The following is a 19807-nucleotide window of genomic DNA, read 5'->3' as shown; positions in this document are numbered from 1 at the left end:
ATTGCTCGCAGTGTTTTATCAAATGCAGCCCTTGTGGTCTGCGCTGGGATAAAGTTTCTTTTCACGCACCGGGGGCATACAAAACGTCTTGCACCCTTCGAATATTAAAACATTTCTTCTGCCAGTAGCTCGCTAAAACCTGTTGAACTGTTTGAACCATCTGCTTGCTTGTCTGCACGCCCTCTCCCCACGTCTCTCTTTTTTTTTTCTACACGTCAGTCTTTTCCATCAGCAGACGTCTTCCGAGAATGGCTCCACGACTGCGCTGAGGCCATTTAGTGAGGGTCAAGAGACGAGGGCATCGGGGTCAGAGCGGCAGAAATGTGAAAGCGCATGCACAAATAAATGTTGGAATTTATTTCTCAGTAAGACTAGCCACTCGAAAAGCATATTCTTCTTTAACAAAACAGCCTTTGATGGGTACAGGATGGTGAAAAGTAACTGAGGAAGATGAGAAACAGTCCCGGCGTTAGCTTTTCTTGCCAGCCCGACCATAAGCTATGATTCATTTTTAAGGCTAAGAGCCCATCAGACGCTTGTTAGAATGCCTCTGCCAAAGACTGTCTCGGTTGAGGGACAGCATTCTGGAATGATCTGCTATACAGTTATGACAGACACATAAACAAACTATCTTCACCTCCCTCACTGGCTGTCCTCCTCGCAGACACACGCTTTTATTCACGCACACACGCACGTAAACACACGGACTGACATGTGGCGCAAACAAAGAAGCCCGAACCCGATCCTCTGAAGTCTGAGAAATGAATTTGCATAAATATGAGAAGGGGGAGATGATTTCACTTCGGATTTCTTGTGGGTTTTATTTGAAGGAGGACGAAAGAGGGGGGAAAAAGGCATTTGGAGACCCGGTCAGTGAGCATATCTCTTAAACAGCTGTGCAGTCCAAGCCAAGACTGAGCACACGCTGCTCATATTTTCCCCCAGCCTTCAGTCGTCCCTGCGCTTCCAGCTTTAACACCTGCTTATGAAATCTCCTGCAGTAAGGTAGCCATGTGCTAAAAGCTCAAAGCAGATTGAGTGACAAAGTTCATGCCAAACTTCATCATTAACCTGACGGTCAAACCCCGGCTTCATCTGCAGGTCCACTTTAATGAGAGCTCGAATGGTGAATTTGTTTGTTCATTGGGAGAAAAGACACATTTTCCCTACTGCAACAGCCAGGAGGTCAGAAGGGACCAAACCATTAATGAAAATGGACATGTTTATCAATCTGACTATACTGCTGCTCAGTGAGATGAATAACACCCCTGTAAAAGTGTCAGAGTCTAACAAAGGTTTGTAAAGTGGACAGAGAAAGCCAGAGAAAGGAGAAAGTTTCATCGAATCTCTGATGTAACTGAAAAAAAGGGAAGTACAGACTTCTGTTAAAAGAATTTTGGATGTAAAGCAGCAAACAAGGGCTGTTAAATGTATCAAAACTGTGTTTGAGTTAAACAACACATTGTGTAAAAATAGATAAAAAAAGATTAGCCAAAGTCTACATTTTCCTGTGAGAGCTTTCTATTAAAATCCATTCTTTTTATATCCAATCTGACCACTGTAGACATTTTTGCACAAGCACTAAGAGCAGGTTGTTCAGTGAAACTTCACTTTCATTCTTATTGCTATCCATACTAAATAATTCTCATCATCTATAAAACACTGGTTTAAAATATTCCTTAACTTACAATGTAGCTGTCATTTAAGACTTTGGAAAAGGAGCACAGCCTGCTTCACCACCTCAATAATTCTTATTTTATGCGATAAGTGTAAAAATTCTACTTATTACCAACAATACAATAACCTCAATAAGATGCTATTCAAGTTGTTCATGTTACGATGTGATAAATGACACGAGACATGTCCCTGAGATGATTCCTTTTTACTTTCTACCTTCTGAGCTCCATACTTTTTACTCAGGAAGCTTTGAAGCATAATCCCTTCCTTGAAAGTCAAGCTCCTTTTTTAATCTGACTGTCAATATTTTTTGGGGAAAAAAAATAGCAGAATCTCCGTCCAACTGACTCCTGAATACGTGTCCTTTCGGAGACGCCTCAGATATTCACGTGTCTTTTAAGGCGATGCAGCCAGCAGTTTTCCAAAAGTTTCCGTTTCTCCTCTGAGGCTTTCTGATTGTACTGTACCTACAACAGATGTATGTTTGGAACGGTTGCCAAACTATAATCCCAAAAGCAAACCCCAAACCAAACACATGGCTCGCATCTCCGCTGTAAACCTCTTTTCATCTCCTGGAATACTCAGTAATTAACCAACACCCCTGTGGCCAGTCAGACCTTTTGTCATTAGCGGAGACGTTTGCCCACAAGTAGCCATTTCACAATCAACAAATCAAAGGTTATTAAACTTGAAGTGGAAATAATTACAGCTTCAGATATGGCTGCGGTTTCATTTGGTCTGCCACAGCATTGTTTTTATGTGATACACACTGATTAAAGCCACCTTGCGACGTGCGAAAGACCTAAACTCCTGGAAGAAAAGGAATCTTTTTCTCCTCGAGAGTGAAACAAATTACTCTGTAATTCAACGCTATTTGGTGTAATATACGTTCAAACAAAGCTTCCCTGCAAAAGATAAATGGTTTCTCTAAAAATAGGAGAGATTTGGAGAAAATGTGAAGTCTATTTCTACCCCTTTCCAGTTCTAATTAACCCCGGTCACTGTAATCACTGTGGCATCCACTAATAGGCCTAATGTTACGGAACTCATTTATTTTATTATAGAAAATGTCGAATGTCCTGACTCACACGTCTTTAACATTTAATTGACAGCATGATGAATCTCCACATCCAGCAGTGTGATCTGCTGGCCCGGTGGGGGTGGGGCTGGGGTCGGTGATTACCGCGTGGCCAAAACCAAAGACTTTCCAGAACTTAAAGCAGAGATCGGATAGACAACCTCGTGGGAGCTCCAGAGAGGAAAAAGGTGGAAACAAATTCTCTGGAACAAAAAGCCTTTTTCACACTTTTTATTTTTTTAATCTTAAAGATGAAAACTTCTCATAACAGCCGGGCCCCTTTTACACGACAATGGTTCCAAATGAAAAAGCAAAACACGCACTGCGTTTTGGGTGTCCATTGACACGATAACGGTGCTGTGAAAATATAGACATTTCCATCACATATACTCTGCACTACAACAAAGAAATGTTTAAAGCGGACCTATTATGCTATTTTTCAGTCACGTCATATCGGTCACAGAAGCCCAAAAACATAGTATATAAGTTTGTTTGCCCCAAATTCATCCTATGTTCGGAGTTTGAGCGGTCTAAAAAGAGGCTCTGAGGAGCCCTCCTCCGAACAGCCTGATTTTCACAGCCTACCTTTGTAAAGACACCTTTTTAAAGTGAATTTTGCATAATATGACTCCTTTAAATTTAAAACTTAATATTGGCTCGATTTTACCAGAACAGCCAACTTAAGCTGAAATTGGGCTGAGTGTGGCCTCTGAACTCAAATGTGTTCGACACCCCTCATTGAAAACAAAGACACATTTTGGACCTATTTCAATGCTGTAAAAAGTGTATGAGTCCCATGAACGAAAATATTAAGTACACAACTATATTTCTCAGCATAAGCTCTATTATCAACCATTTGAGTTTTATATAGAAAACCTAATTATGCATAAATAAAACTGAAGTCTGTTAATGTTCAGTCTCTCTCAGTAATTCATATAGATTGAGAGAAAAAATTGGACAACACACTGCGCTACTAGCTTTTCCATAGACGTTACCTATAGCTCCTGCCAAGCACACAAAGCCAATACTGTTGTTCAAGCCAGTAAACTCCAACGTCTACTTTATGCACACAATAATGACAGACAAATTGAATGTGTGTAAAATGTATAACCTGTTTTCAATTATGTCCGAGCTGAAGCAGTCTGGAGAGTCTGCTGGCGTTAAGCCCTCTGTTAATCCAGTCCAAACAATCTATTCAATCAAGTGTTGAATGTTTGCATTATGGTCATGAAAGGCGCCGAAGATCCCTCAATCAGAGGTTCAATGGGTTAAATCCTTGTAGACTTCAACACTTCAGGTAGAGATGGATTTTCCAAAAACTGCTGAATGCATTAATAGGCGTCCCAAATGAATATCCATTTGCTGTCCTGATGCAAAACTGTTCCCACGGGAGTTTGAGTTCACTACGTCATGCACACACCAGACGAACGAGGCACAAACTCTTTCGCCACCTCGGTAGCCAAAATGTCAAATATGTCTTTTACACCACGCCATGGCCAAAAAAAAAGTAACATCTCAGCTTATTCCACTTTCAGAAAATCTGGGCATCTTACCTCGAAGACCTCGTCGTCCAGGATTCTGGTTCCAAAGACAGTAATGCCCTCTGTGCTGATGACAGCCCGCTCACTCCTGCCAAGTGGCCTGACCACCTTCTTCTTACAGTCCACGATGATGGTAACACTCTTCTTTTCCACGCTGATGGCTACACGATGCCATCTGTCCAAATTAAAACGGATGTCAGAAATAAGGCAGGAATGGGTTTTCTACAGTACAGTTCTACATTTAAACATGCCACCTTGTAACTCACTGTGCATCCTAGGTTTTCTTATCATGTCAAGAGGACTTGTAGATTTATTTCACTGACAATATAAATATGCCAACCTCTCTGTACAACTCAGCTGTTCCTTTAAACTTCACTTTTTTGGCATATGGTTTATAGCTAAATTTAGTGCTACATGCCAGATAGATGTTTTAAAATCATGGTTAAACCTGTATAAAGGTTGTTTTTCTCTTTCTCTCTGTCTCTCCATGGCAATACATTACAGCAGACTTGTAGTTTTCAAGTCTCGCCTTTTATTACTACAAACCATAGATTTTGGCAAAATTGCAGCGGAAAGCAATTATTTTGCTATTTTCTTTGGACTGCAGATGAGCAACCACACATGGAAAAATTTAAATGTATTTCTGCAGGAGATTAATGACAAATTTGTAGTTTTTACATTGAACAGCCGTAAAATTTATGAAGATCCTCCACATTACTGCAGCACTGTTGTATATAACAGACAGAAAAAAGGCTGTCATTAAATTTCAGCCAACAATTTATATGCCATTAGTGTCTGACGTGTTCCATATGGCGTGAATGACTGAACAAACATTTGATGGAAATAAATGTTCAGTGCTGGGTGTCGGTGTCGGACGATTCAGATGTGTAGGAAAATACTGTGAGCGCCAGTTTTGTTAGTGTTGCTCTTCGTGTTTCTCCTTGGTTTTGAGTTAATCTCACAAGATTTGCAACAAACTGAACCAGAAATCCAAAATCCAGAGGGCAGAAAACTCCTCAGCTCCCCACATCCGCCCACACGCACCGCACAGTCCAGCTTTCTTTTTTTTTTTTTAAAGCTGTCAGTCACTTACTTGCCGTCGGCGAGGTTGATGGTGCGGAACAAAGGGTACTCCTCCGGGGCGGGTTTGCCATGCTGGTCCTCGTACAGGAAGACGGGCGCACGGCCCACCTCCACGCCGAGCTGCTGGATGCCCTGCTGGTTGTACACGGACAGCAGGAACGACTGGAGGCCGGCTTTGGGCTTGACGGTAAACAGGATGGAGAAGTCTTCTGGGAAAACTCCCCCTTAAGGTAGAACAAGCAGCAGAGATGATAGTGACCACCGGAAACTACATTATAAGACACATCAACACAGTGTCACGTAACACGTCTGCCTCAGATTTGTTTAAGACGCTCTAAGATGGATAAAGCCAAAACAAAGGAAAAGGGACAGAGAAACTGTTGATTGGTAACAGGACAGAGACACCACTGATTCAAAGAGAAATATACAAAAGAAGAAGCAATGTCTCATGGAAATACAAATGGGAAGAAATCAATTACTGTCTCAAAACTCTGGACTATTATTCAAGCGCTTAATAATATTCCCATCTACAGTGCATGATATAATCAAGTGATCTGGAGAATGTGGAGGAGTCTGTGTGCCAGACGAGTCTGGAGGTTAACTTTGAGTATTTGTGATCTTCGGGCCCTCGGGCCACACTGCAGTAAAAAACAGACGTGATTCTGAACCGCAAAGCTCAGAAACCAGTGTCTGGGAACACATTTTACTGAGCAATCCACAAAATACAGAAACGAAAAGGAAAAAAAAATCCCTCTCCTTGAAAGCAAGGCTAATTTAAAACTGGAGAAGTGGAGTTCAGCTAGGTAGAAGAAAACCTGTGAATGAATCACAGCGAGATTCTCTCATGGGTTTGATGCCCAACGTGTTGACGGGTTGCACATCTGGGAGGGTGTTATTGACACATCTGCTCTCATCGAGATCGTTTTCAGGGAAGTCCTTGTGTTATTCAACAATGATGCTGCATCCACAGTCGAAGAGTCCAGCTGCTGAAACCATTTGGCACGTAATGGAATCAAATCTCCGGTAAAGAAGACTCGGGACTGAGCGACCCAACAATGCTCTTTTTTCTTTCGAGAGCTTCTTAGACTGCTGCAGGATGAAGAGCGGATGCTGCAGAATGGTAAACATGGTAAACATGGCCCGATCCCAAACGCCATTCCAACAACAACTGCACTGTAATGATTAGACTAAGTACTGCCAGGCTCGTGTAAACGAACAGAAGTGCAGCAGTGTGTATATTATAAGGAGGCTTGAACAAGACCTTGGCATGAAGTGAAAGGAGTGGTGAAGTGGTGATGCAGCTGGATTCACTTTACAAGGGCTGTTAATACAACAGCTCAAACCGGTGTCACATATTTTCAACTACAATATCTCGGTTCAATGAGAAACATACATAAAGACATTCTGACACTTCATTTCACCCCTCAGGTTTGAGCATATCCTTCCAGGTTCCCTCAGTGAACACGTTGCTCAAAATTAACAGCTTTCTAACACCTTCAGATATTTTACAAGCTCAGAATTGAGCCAAGCTCATAAACAACAGCACAATCGAGTGATATCTGTTTAACAGTATCCAGGTCCTCATAAATTTCTTGCCAAGTTGGTTTTCAGTAAGTAATCAGAGGCTTTTTCTACACTCCGCTCCAGTAATAAAGAAAAAAATGACCCTCAAAGGGATCGCCCGATGTAAGTTACTATTATGGACTGTAAAGTTTAACAATCAGGAACAGCAGAATTTAAACAAAAAGTAGGTTTATTTTCTGAATGTAGATTTCATGCAGCGTATTTGGCTGTGCTCCCCACCAAATTAAAGGCGTGTTTACGCGACTACAATTTCTAGTGAGAACACTAAACTTTTGTTGCACATTGAGTGTCTGTTTACTCAACATCGGTGCTTGAAGCTACTACTACAAACACATCTTTTTGAAAAGAGCTTTTAAGGGGGAACATTTTTCGAAAATGTTCCAGTGTCGTCGTGTAAACGGGCAAAAACAGTTTCTGGAAATGCTACATCCCTGTGTAGATGGGGGAAACACTGCTACTGCGCATGCGCACCATGACCATGTCCATAAGGGGCAGAAATGGATTTTGGTTTCAAAATGCTGCCTTGTAAACGTTAAACTTTTCTGAAGTAAAAACACAAAAAAGGTGCATTTTCAATTGAAACGTCTCTCTGGAAACGAGGCCTGAATACACATGGTTTATTTCTCATAAGCAGCAGGCATCTATGAATCAATGCACATATATTATTTAAAATATTTTGCCGAACATCTTTTGCATACAAGCGTCTTTCAGCAATCACAAGGGGGAAAAGGTCACCCTATCAAGCATCAATAAACATATATTCCTCTTAATCACTTTCAAAATAGAGTATGGGTTTATCCAAAATATCAAATAGCATTTGACTTTTTCTTCACTTCGGTCCAGAGTTTCGTGTCTTTTCTCTGTGCTCAGAGACTCACGTGCCCCTTGGGTTGTCAGAAAAAAGAAATTCAAAAGGAGACCCTTGAATATTACCAAAGGTGTGTCCTCCATTCTTAAACACCTATTCTTTTTTTTCTTCAAATTATGCAGAAATAGTGACATATCCAGCAGCATTACCTATGGTATATGTTGTCTCTAAATGGAGGACAATATAACACTAACCTAAACATATGTACCAACAGATTAACATTGAATCTGTTGTGTTAGCATGTTAATATGTGCATACACAGCAAAAGGAAGGTGATGTCTGTCTCAAGGATGTTCTGTAGCTTAATCTGTGTGAGAAGAGGCGTTGGTTTACCTGGGAAGAGCTGTTTGGTCGGAGCGCTGAGCTGGACGCTTTTTCCTACTCGGTAAGCTATGTCGGGTTTGGATCCTCTCCGCACTGTGCAGAAGCCTGGTGTTTTCCGTATTCCTTCAGGAGAGCTCTGGAAGTCTAGCACCTTCAGTACATCCACTGGTTCAGCTGCGGAGGCAGAACAGACAGATTCTTACAGGACTGAATAAAGCTTTAGCACAAGGTTATGCAGGGAGCGATATGCGGACGTTTCAGTGGTGCATGTTTGCCATAACAAGGAATTTGCTTGCCCCCTCTCACCAAAAAACACAGTTTCTAAAGGTGTTTTTTTTTAAACCATCAATTGTTAAAAAATTAAGACAGAATACAAATAAATGCAGCAAAGTTCAGTTTGCAAATACGGTGTTTCTTAAATATCGAGTTGGAAACACCGAACCTGATCTACTTTAGGGAATAAGTATAAAAATGAGTCAAACTTGATTTTGCATGCAGACATGTAGAAGCTGACAATGACCATAATGTTTACAATATCCAGCATAAGTTCCAGATTGAGCAGAATATTTTATTGCTGTATTCCGTTTTGTTCATGATTGCATCTCTTCGAAACATGTTTGAACAAACATCAACAGTCAGCACGTTTGAAAAGGTGTTGCACATCAGCTCAGCCTTCAGCGACTGATATTGTGTGAGAAGCATTTCCTTAGCTGGCTCACCACGACTTTCTTTTGCAGATTTTATTATCAGTCCTGCTTTGTACGTCTTCTTCGCTCTTTTCTGAATCATTTCAATTCAATTTCTCAAATGCTCAAACGTGTAAATCCAGATTAGCACATATCAAAGACAAAATATGCTATCTCTTCGACATTCGCCTTATTCATTTAAATGTATGCTGTTTTTGAAAACTTCCTCATCCCAGAAAAAAAAAAGGAAGCAATGTCATTTCCACCAGCTCAGCAAAATTTCCATTTGCACATCCGTGTTACACATGACAGTGATGTTGTTCATCGTTTAACAGAAGTAAAACTCAGATAAACTCAAGCTCAATCTATTTCAGCACATTTTATAGATGCTGTAAGTGTAATTTCACCTTCAGTTTTAATGCTCCTTCTCCCACAGCAGGGATTCAAACCCAGATCCCTAAACTCTTAAGGTCTGGACTCAACCTGATGCACCACCAAGAGAGACTTTGCTATAATTAAAATACGCATATGATAGAATTATGCATAACAATAAACTTGCTATGTTTTTTGTCCAATAGTCGATGTACACATTGCACATAACTGAAAGTCCATGGTTTGTATACCCAGTAGTAATAGTAAATTCAACTGAACCTGACAGTTTAATGACAAATCAACATTTACACCCGTTGCACCCACTGCCTCTTAGGGGACTCCTGGCTAAATCCGTCACTTCAACCGGGTTGTCCGTTTATGAGCTTGCCTTGGCAGAGAGACAGTAAAAATGTTAAGAACTACTCAGCAGACATAATTGCCCCTCCTCAGACGCACTGTTGCCCCTGCAGCAGAAACACCACAGCATCTCTGGGATTATAAAAAAAACTCAGCGCTGCTGATCATCGGGTCTTTGGACTGAGGAGAACAGAGGAGGGAACTTTACAAGCCTCTTTACGCTGGGCTCGTTTCTATCAATGAGAGTGCAAGTCTTCTGAGTCATAAACATGGTTTAATCTCTCTCCTTCAGTCTAGTCTCTCCCTCTGATTCTGAAAATGTTTTTCTTGTGAAACCACTGTCTCGCCTGTCTCATTGTGCACATCATCAGTTACAGTCTGATTATAGGGGGGATTGAAGATGTTGAACAGGGTATGCTTTTCTTGGCAATCATATAAACAGGACTGTTGACGTTGCAGTTCAATGTGATTTTTGACATATAGCAAGTCTTTAAAAAGCTGGATTTGATAAGAAACAAATTATCCAGATATCCCTACAACACAGTTTTAAAAAATGTTGCAATAATATAACATCAAGGGTGGAAGTTGTTCAATGCAAATTCAAACTAAAACACTCTCAAATACTCTTATGAACTAACACATATATACACTTAGTCAAGTATTTTCTCATCAAATATGTGTCGTTAAAGTGTAAGTTTTCAATGCTAATTGAATATTTCAACCAATAATACCTCTAAAATAAGCCATCAGATAAACCAATGATCTACATGCATTATGTATTATGGCTGATTATTGACGATTTCACAATGATATATTTGCTATAAGCTAATATCTACGACTAACTACAGTATGCTGAGCTCATTATATCTGACTGACTTTTGAAGTTAATGCTAAATATTGAGGAGTTCGTGTACTGAACATCAACTAACCTGATCCTATGAGTCCAGCTGCAGAGATTATTGAGGCATGTGGGTCATTTTTAGTTCAATGCTAAATGTTAAGGACACCACTTGTGGAAAGAGAAGTCTATTAATTTTAGCTAATACTGACACAATTTGTTAGACTCATCATCATACCAGTAAAAGAATTAAAACAAAATTTTGGATTGAACAGTTTCTATGAAATGTGCATCATTTCAAAGGGCCCAGAATAATACGATTCTCTTTTAAGCAACTGAATTGTATGTTGAGGCAACTATAATACACATTCAATTTAAGTTTGTTTCGCAGGTGATCAACTAAGAATAATTGCGCGAGTGGCATAGTGCAGAAAGAACAGTATTCAAAAAGAGTATTGCATGTTACATGAACTGGAAAATACATAGTTTCGTTCTTTATTGAGACCCATGGAGTTACTGAAAGAAGCATCAAGCCACCAAACGCAGAAAATGAATGTGAAGTTGGCACAAAAGGAAGTAAATAAAAACGAAAGCACATTCGAGGATCTGATCTGTCAAAGAGTCAATGCTTTGGGGAAAAAGAAAAGAAGATTCCAAAAAAGATTGCAAGTCCTAAGAATGGCGGAAGAAAGAAAATATCCAATTATAGTGTCAACAGATAAAAGTGGTGGTGAGCCAGCTGTGGAAATGCTTCTCAGCACAACAACAGCAGCTTCTCTGCCACAGGCTGATTATTTAAATAAAGAGTCTGCGTACACGAGAACAATCAGCTGGAATCAGAACTGTCCGCTTGCTCATGTTTATGTGCTTGGGTTCACCATGAAGTGGCTAAATCGAGTGCTGAGCCCACAAGCATGAAAATGTTGAGTTGTTGGAGGAAGCTGTCAATCATTTCTGAATCTGGCAAAAAGAAATGTAGTTTGGGAAACGATCGCTCACAAAGTCAAATTTCAAAGTACAATACATAAAATATCTCACATTAAAGTGTGAAAACAATAGTCATGGTGAGGCAGCTGAGGAAATCAATCTCATAACAACAGAAACATAGAGGCTGAGCTGATCTGCACCTCCTTCTCAAACACATCAAAAACAAACTCACAAAGCCAAATATTTTCAGATGTGGTTTTCACATACATGCCCTAAATTAATACATTAGTGTGAACTCGTTCTAGTATTTTACATGAGCTGGTACACGTTCTCAATCTTCCATGTTCATTAGCAGATCAGCTTCCACATGTATGCCAAGTTTTCTCCCATTTTATAACAGCAAACCTTTAGTATTTAAATACATAAGCAATGATATAGAATTAAGTCCTAACAGATACACTGGCAACAGTTTGATCAATGCTTCCTTTGGCAATTTAAGGCGTGCAATGAACTACAAAAAAAGTGTTAGATCACAACTTTTGACCATAACATTTTAAAACACAAATAGTTTTGTGATGTTTCAACACAACAAGTTGAAAAACAAATTCTTGTGGACTGCACATCCTTAAGTCATTAGGAGCTGTAAGGAAGTATTTATAGAATAGAAAAAAAATAGAAACACATTAATTCCAATGAATAAAAAGGATGGATTAAATGCTAAAGATGTTAGACACAGACACAAAACATGGATTGAATCTCCACAACCAAATGCTACTTCCTGGACTGCTGGAAACCATTTCAACAACAACCCACATATTAGTGTCCAGACAGTAAATTGTTAAAGTGTCTTTTCAGTGAATAAAGAGGATGAAGGATTTGTCATCTTCAAACGCTGAATGGTGACAAGCAAAGTGTAGGCGGTCAGTTTAAAACTCCACTGAGACAAATTAAGACTTCAAGGAATCTCTCTTAACTTTACATTTGAAAAAAAAAAAGCTGTGTGATAACAGCAGAAAATCAGAATCTTTCCCACCAAAAGAAGAACGATAAGCAAAAACAGACTCACTTCTGAGTTGATATTCTCGTGAAGGCCAAAGGAAACTTGCTTGCAGATTATGCTCTACCTTATGTATACATGCATTACATTTTCTATTTTTTTAAGTAATGTACCGCAGGAAGACAGGAAGTGCTGATTGTGCAGTTCCTGTTGGCTTTGAGTCACCAGGAGGGGGTCTGAGGGGCGGAGCTAAAAGATCCACATGCTGAAGCCATTATGGCAATGGCACCACTCCCTGCACCCCCCCTTACTAAAACATACTTGAGCCTGATGTGAGAAGGCCTCATCCCTGTAGCTACATCTACTGTGACCAGAAAAATAACAGCAGGAGTGTTGAATCAAACCGACATGATTTGAGCACATGCTCAGTGGTCGGGTCACGGGTTCGAGCTCATTTGAAGTCGTCCAGATCTGCTCGATTAGTGACGTGAAAGTTCTGGAGACATTTATGCTGATTCTGGTTCAGATAATCCTGTGGCACACTTTGTCAATTTCATCCACTCAGAGGATAAACTGTGCTGCACTGCTGGGAAATCAAGCAAAGATAGATGTCTTTTCTAGATTTCTCCCCCCAAAAAAATCTGGTCGTGGACAAAACTTCCTCAGACGGAGAGCAGAGAGCAGTTTAATAGAAACGCCAGGTTTTAAATGGCACACAAAATGCCTCATAAAGAGGAAAATAGTCTGTGGCTCTTCTGAATATTGTCACAAGTACAGAGCTACTGGTTCTCGAAAAAAAAAAAAAGAAAGAAAGAAAGAAAGCTTGGACTAAAGGTCTCTTTGTGAGTTTCAAAATGCCTTTCTGCATTACTGCATACCTCAAGGCCTCATATATTCCAGATGTGCTGAATTGGCCAGGAACCCCCCCACAGTCCCGCCCACCCGCACCCCCCGACTCTTCAGCCCCTCTCCTTTCCACAACTATTGCCTCACAGAAGCCATGAAAAACAGGCAATATCCCAAAACCATTAAAGACCCAAAATGACTAGGCATAGCTTTCTTCGAAAACCTTCGCCGCCTCTTAGGAGGTCGAGCCAACATGCTATGGCTTCAATGCATCAAGGATCAAACAGACTTCTTTCTCTCCTTTAACCCTAAAAATAATAAACCATATTCTAATGATAAGGACGTGAAGCCACATGAAAGAGGAGCCGGTTTTTCATGTTGAAGGTACTGAAGCAGACTCTCCGCAGTCCTGTCTGAGGGGTAATTTGTCAGTGTCTGTGATTTTTAATGACACATCTTCCTGGCTGCTCCGGGGGACTTGTGATATACTATCTGCCATGTTAACAAGCTACTAACATGACAAAGGACTGTGATTTACCCCAAAGCGCCGAAGCATGTTGTGACATGAGCAACCCCAGTTAAAATCATGAAAGCAATTTCTCCACCAGACTGTAGCACATTAAAATGCCATTTTTTTTCAGATGAATACGCGAAAAAAATAAAGAAATCCATCTTTCCTGGTCTCATAAGTCATGAGAGCCATACAGTTTGATGTTTAAGTTGAGACGTGCAATTAGCTGGTGTGACGCTGTGGCTTAATGTCTCTGCGGCGGCGCAGCAGCATCTAGGGTTGTCTTGTCGGTCTTTTTCGTGTCACTGCCATCTACTGAGAGTTGGCAGCAGAAGCGGCAATTAAAGTGCATTGGAAAGCCTGCAAATGTTTGCTAGCACATCATGCAATTATGGTTAGCTTAAATATCTGTCAGAAGGGAAGATGGGCACTGGGCAAGCTGTGCCAGTGAGGCATTTGCTTTCAGGATCTTTTCATATTTTCAGATGATTTCATACATGTCAGACTTGTCTAATGAAGCTGCTTCCCAATATGAAAGAGCCAAAATACTCTGTCTTATCTGCATCCCAATATTTCATGGAGCCTTAGTTAATTAACAGCTCATAACTTAATCCAATTTCTGTTTTTATCATATTCTAATACAAAGAGGAGGACATTCAAAAAGCTATATATATCCAATTTCTGTTTTTATCATATTCTAATACAAAGAGGACATTCAAAAAGCTATATAAACTCATCAAGAAAAGTTCAACTTATATTTTGCCTTTGCAGTAGTTGAAGCACAGTGAGTATTCTGTGATTTCACAGACAAATGAAATATTAAAAGTATTTATTGTGACCTACATAGGTATTTTGTTAGAGGACGGGAAATGCTTCAGTTTTTTTTTTTCGTTCTTTTTTCCATCAACGCCCCTTTTTGGACTGACTGGGAGCCCGGATAATGTGGAAAGATGGTGCTCCTTCAGGCCAGAATATGAGTGTTCCTCCCAGAATTCCATAGTGCTGCGTCCAGTCATTAGAACGTCATCACAAAAAAATATGTTGAAATTTACTACTGTCAACGTATTTGGCAGCTACCGGATTAAGTAAATAAGGGAAAATTTGCAAGGGAAAAATCCATTTTATTCCTTTTACAAAAAAAAGTTGACCTTCATTTCTTACTACACTGATAACTCAATAAAAAAAAATCCTTATTAAATCAGATCTGAAATCTGTATATTATCAAACGCTGTGCGTAAAACTTGTGCGTAAAACTATTACAGTCTTCACCGGTGCTCCCATGTGATGACTCCAAATACACAAACGATGCCATCCGGTCAGCAACACATTTTCTATAATCGCAACACTAACGCTACTGCAAATAACTGTCACCAGTGCATCCTTTGCATACGTGTGATTTTTTTTTTACGCGCACATTTTACGCAGACCACCGGCGTGTAATATGTGTCAAAGAGACATCGGCACTATCGGCCCACTTCTCTCTGACCACACCTGGAGGGGAGAAATTACCGACTTCAGTGAGTAAAAGAGCACCTCTCCTTCTCGTGCCATAATCACATCACAAAGGACGCAAAGCGCGTGGCAGAAAGTTCCGGTTTACTGAGCATTTCCAGGAAAAAAAAAAAAGTCATTCATGTCTTATGGTTATTTAAAGTTTGAGCGCAGTCACGTGACTTTTGCATCAGTTTGTGGAAAACGTGACATTTTTTTTTTAATTTTTCCATTAAGTGAAAAAGCTGATTAAGGTGAGTCTAATTGATTGGGATTTCGATAAAAGTTCTGAGCGCACTGCCATCTGCGGGCTGTCTGCCAGCTCTCAAACTGTCAGGGGGGAGTCCTCGAATTGGCACAGAGTCTAATGTCGGGAGCAGCATGCAGCTTCTTACCTGCTCGAACATTGGCAGCTTGTAGGATTAACATTAATGTGACCACAGCGGTGAGCGTCGAGTCCCATAGCCACCTTTTCGTTTTCCACCTGGTGCTCCACCTTTGCATCTCCATGATGAGCGCCCGCAGCTGCACAGAAAACGGGCGACTTTCTTTATGAAAAAGCGGTCCTTTCCACAAATCCACGGAGGAGAGAGAGAGAGAGAGAAAAAAAAAAGTGCTTATACTACAGCGCCATGTGTGAAAGTTAAAAGGATGCCTCTCACAGCCGGACTGGGCCCTTCAGATCCGCTCCCCCTCAAGCGCAGCTCTCTCACTGATGGTAAAGGGCTCTCATGAAAAAAAAAAAGCGCTGTAGCCTGAGAGCTGCGCACCGTGAGGAGGCAGGACAAACCTGAGCCCGCTGAAGATACTGACACTGGAAAACCCGGCATTCATCAAATCACCAATCAGGAAAAGTTGTCCCCCCCTTGGCCCGCCCCTATGTGCACTAAAAGATGTCTCAACAGTGTGGAGCAGAGCATCCCATCATCCCTGCGCACTAATTACAGGATCCGGTACAGTATCCTACACAGGCTGGGACCTGGAAATCCTAGAAGCACCAGAAGCCATGTCATTTCATTTCATTGAACCAAATACTAAAACTGACATACAAGCAACTCGACAAATAAAGAAAAGTAACTATTTTCTTAAATTGGCCAGAAAAAATAAGGAGCAGAAAGATTCAGGGGGAGAGGCGTTAAACTAAATTTAACACCAGATGCAAATGAAGGGATGGGGTGGAGATGTTATTATAGACGTTTCCTGAAAGCATAAGAATGTGAAAACAGAGACTGAATAGCCTGTGCCTGAGCCGATGGCTAATAGAAAAGCCTCAGTGGCCAAAATGAAATGATTTCCAGACACTAGGAGTTTCCTAAAGGAGCCCTGAGGTTTTTTTTCTCGGTTTTTTGATTTTTGGATAGCAGAACTTCTCTGGTCTGAAAATAATTAATGGTAAGAGATGACTGGAACAAAGAGTGGAAGCACAGGTGGTAGCTATAGTTCTTCATTAGCTTTGTTTGTTTCTTGCATACTATAAAAAAAAAAAAAAAGGATTCAGTCTAATGGCACATAAACTCAAACCTCATTTCTGAAACATGTCAGCTGTTTTATTATCACAAAGCAGAAATTCAAACTGTGCCCAACAGATATTTTAGGTTGCATATTGGGCTATTAAGAGGAATAAAAATAAATGTTATTATAACCCGAAACGCCCCCAGATCTCCTTTGAAACTAATTTGTCTTGGCTGTGATCAGTTTCTTTTCAGCTGCAGGAGTGACCTGATTTCAACTTTTTCTAAACATTTATTCATCCATTGTTTGCATATTCACACAAATCCACATCTGCTTGTATATTTCTGTTGGGAAGCTGTTGCATAAGCACTTTTCTGTCACTTATTAACATACAGGTACTTCTTTTTAAAAGCCTTTGCTCTTAGATGAGGACTAGAGTCAGTTTGCATATTAATAGTAAGAAACCTCCTTGGCACACTATACATCTCAGCTTAAAATCATTTTAAAGGTTAACAGTCATGAAAAGTTTACTGGCATATCCCTTCACTAAGAAGTCAGTACACCACAGCTGTCAAGCATACTCCCGTGGTTCCAAACCAGGCCGCAAGTGGCTCCAATCCGACTCACCAAACCACCAAGCAAATTAGAAAAAATTCAAAGAAAACACTGATTTTTCAAAACAAATTTCTTAAGAGTAGCAAACACAACACAACACTGAGTCCTGGGAACAATGGTGCCAACTAACTCCTCATATCCACTTGGATATGGTGGGCAGACACATTAGGTTGCTCTGGAGAGCTGCTGGGGGTCAAGGGTCAAGCTCAATGGAGTTCAAACCTGTGAACCTTCAAGCCCAAGTCCACTTCTCGAGCCAACGTTCCCCTGATGACACTGAGCACAAAACATGAAAGTAGACTAAGTGGTAAATGTTGAAATTTGACCTTTTTTGCATTTATCTTGAACATTTGATCAATGTGAGGGTCGCAGGGTAGAAGAGGAGTGACAGCAGGGTGCGTTCTTGAAAAGTTATCAGTCATGAAAAAATAAATCAGGAAAATCATCAGTGAGCTTTATCCTCAGAGGAACATCAACACAGAAAATCCACCATATTGGTGGAAACTGTGTTCTGTTTGAATACAGACCATCATCAGAACACAGTAGGTCTCCAGTAATTTAAATTCTAAACTTTGTCGTAAAAGTGATGTTCATTTTTCAGACGTTGAACGTGATTAAATTGGTTCGAGGATGGATTGTCTGAACTGTTCCTCCTGTTCAATCATGAACCGATGTGATGGTCTCGTGCTTCCTCGGCAGTAGAGAACCTCCCTGAGAGCAGCCTGGCTCAGTTGGTTCCTGCTGGCACACTTAACAATTTCTTTTTTCTTTCTGGTTCCCGTTGTTTGGAGGAGAATGTCAGAACCTCTTGTTCATGTAGCTTCCTGGGACTACAGCCCAAAATGTTTGATTTAAATTGAGTAGCTCCAAAACTGGCAGACAGGAAATATGAACAACTGAACTGAAGCCTTCAGTTTTCCTTCTGAAATGACCTGAATCAGTCAGCCGGCGAAATGTTCTGACGAAGGTCTAATGGCTCCTTACAGTTTCTCGTTCTCGGGACAGTCTACAATTTTCAGGAGGGCTTGGCTCGGGAGCTGCCTTCTTTCTAGCTGGAAGCATATGATTACAACTGATCCATTTACTGCCAATGTGTACCAAGATGACATTGTATAATTATTCTATAATAAGTCTCCACTCTGTGCTGGGTTCAGCCCTGAGCAGCTATAAAAACAAAAATGACTTAAACGTTGCCCCGTGGCTATGTTTTTCTATCAAATGCAGCTTTTAATCAGAGCGCCTTCAAATTTCAGACTGAAATTCTTCATGCTGCTTCCCACAGACAGTAGACTGGCACACTTCGTCTGCAGATTTACAGTCACTTCAAATATAAATGTTCTCTCTGAAACATCACATGTAACATCTTTGTGATTTGCTCGATGTTTACATGGTGATATTTTTAATGCTTCAAGTTGTGCCATTGCGATAGTGATGCTCAACGTTTGCATTAATAGCAGCAGCTCACACTTCCTAAAATGACGAGGCAAGTTTTATTCCCTGAAATCACAAACAAAAAGTTTGCTCTCAAAATGAATGTACGAAACTCCAGCATGCAGCACAACCTTTGCTTGTATATTGCTGTCAAGCAGCCTTCCTCCCATGAGCTTCACACGCCAAGACAACGCTCGCTTGACGAGTGAGAAATCCGAGCCGTGTGCCAAATGCAACATGACATGATATGTTGTGATATTGACTTAACTCAAATCCCAGATTGTTTCTGTTTGACAACTGTTCTTTTCATGTGGTGCAGCGGCGGTACCTCCTGGTGAGTCATTCCAGGCTTGTGTAGCCTTCTGAACCAGTGTGCAGTATAATCATGAGGAACAAAGAGCTTCATGCGTTTCATACACATCGTTTCCTCTGGAGAGCCGCTTCTATTCTGGCATGTCGGATGGATTATTACGAGAAGGTTGTGCTCCTCGAAGGCAGCCAGGGCGGCCACCGAACTGCTGCAAGAGTTCAGTGGCAGAGATCCATCAGTTACCCTCCATCCATCCATCCATTCACCCATTCATCCACCAAACCGCCCATGCATCTATATAGCCATCCGTAAATCCGTCCATGCACTCACTAATCCACACATCCATCCATCCATCCATCCTTACGTCCATCAGTTGTGTTCTTTTAAATAGTAAACATTTTATAGCAAATTCAGCTAATTCTTTTTAAGGATTTATGTTTGTTTTCTTTCCCTTTTTTCAGTGGTTTAAAAAGAACATTTTGCCCATTTCCACTTGAAGGTATAGTGGACGATGTTCTTAGCCTATGAATTCCGGGATGCGAATCTCAACTATTGGTCCTCCAACATGTCAATCAAGCTAGAAAAATGCTTGCGTAACGCCGTCAAGCGCGCTCGTTCCCGTGATCTGCGATTCAGAGTGTTTATGTAGCCCATGAGCTTCGGTTTCAGCCAGTACTTACCGATGGCGAGTCTGACATAATGAAACTGTAACTGTTTCGGAAAGTAAGCTTTATGAGCGAGGCCGGTTGCAGAAACTGTGAACAGAGCCGTGCACGCCCAGGGAAGATGAGCTCGCGCTCGCACGCTTCCGACATTGAT

The 19807-nt window shown here is 40.8% G+C and overlaps 1 protein-coding gene across 1 annotated transcript in view; it reads right to left on the bottom strand.

The window, feature by feature from the left end:
• LOC115405818 (collagen alpha-1(XI) chain-like) overlaps positions 1-15887 on the bottom strand; it is a 72265-nt gene extending 56378 nt beyond the window's left edge. The window contains exons 1-4 of the mRNA XM_030115545.1: positions 15576-15887; positions 8165-8329; positions 5390-5603; positions 4309-4471 (exon numbers count right to left, since the gene is read on the bottom strand). Coding sequence (XP_029971405.1) covers positions 4309-4471; positions 5390-5603; positions 8165-8329; positions 15576-15690 — 657 coding nt within the window. The 5' untranslated portion in view covers positions 15691-15887. The remainder of the gene's footprint in view (positions 1-4308; positions 4472-5389; positions 5604-8164; positions 8330-15575) is intronic.
• Positions 15888-19807: the final 3920 nt, after the last annotated feature.

Source organism: Salarias fasciatus, chromosome 18 (assembly GCF_902148845.1).
Source record: "Salarias fasciatus chromosome 18, fSalaFa1.1, whole genome shotgun sequence".
Classification (NCBI taxonomy): Eukaryota; Metazoa; Chordata; class Actinopteri; order Blenniiformes; family Blenniidae; genus Salarias; species Salarias fasciatus.
The sequence above is the reverse complement of the archived record's forward strand: the minus strand, read 5'-3'. Positions and strand labels throughout refer to the sequence as shown.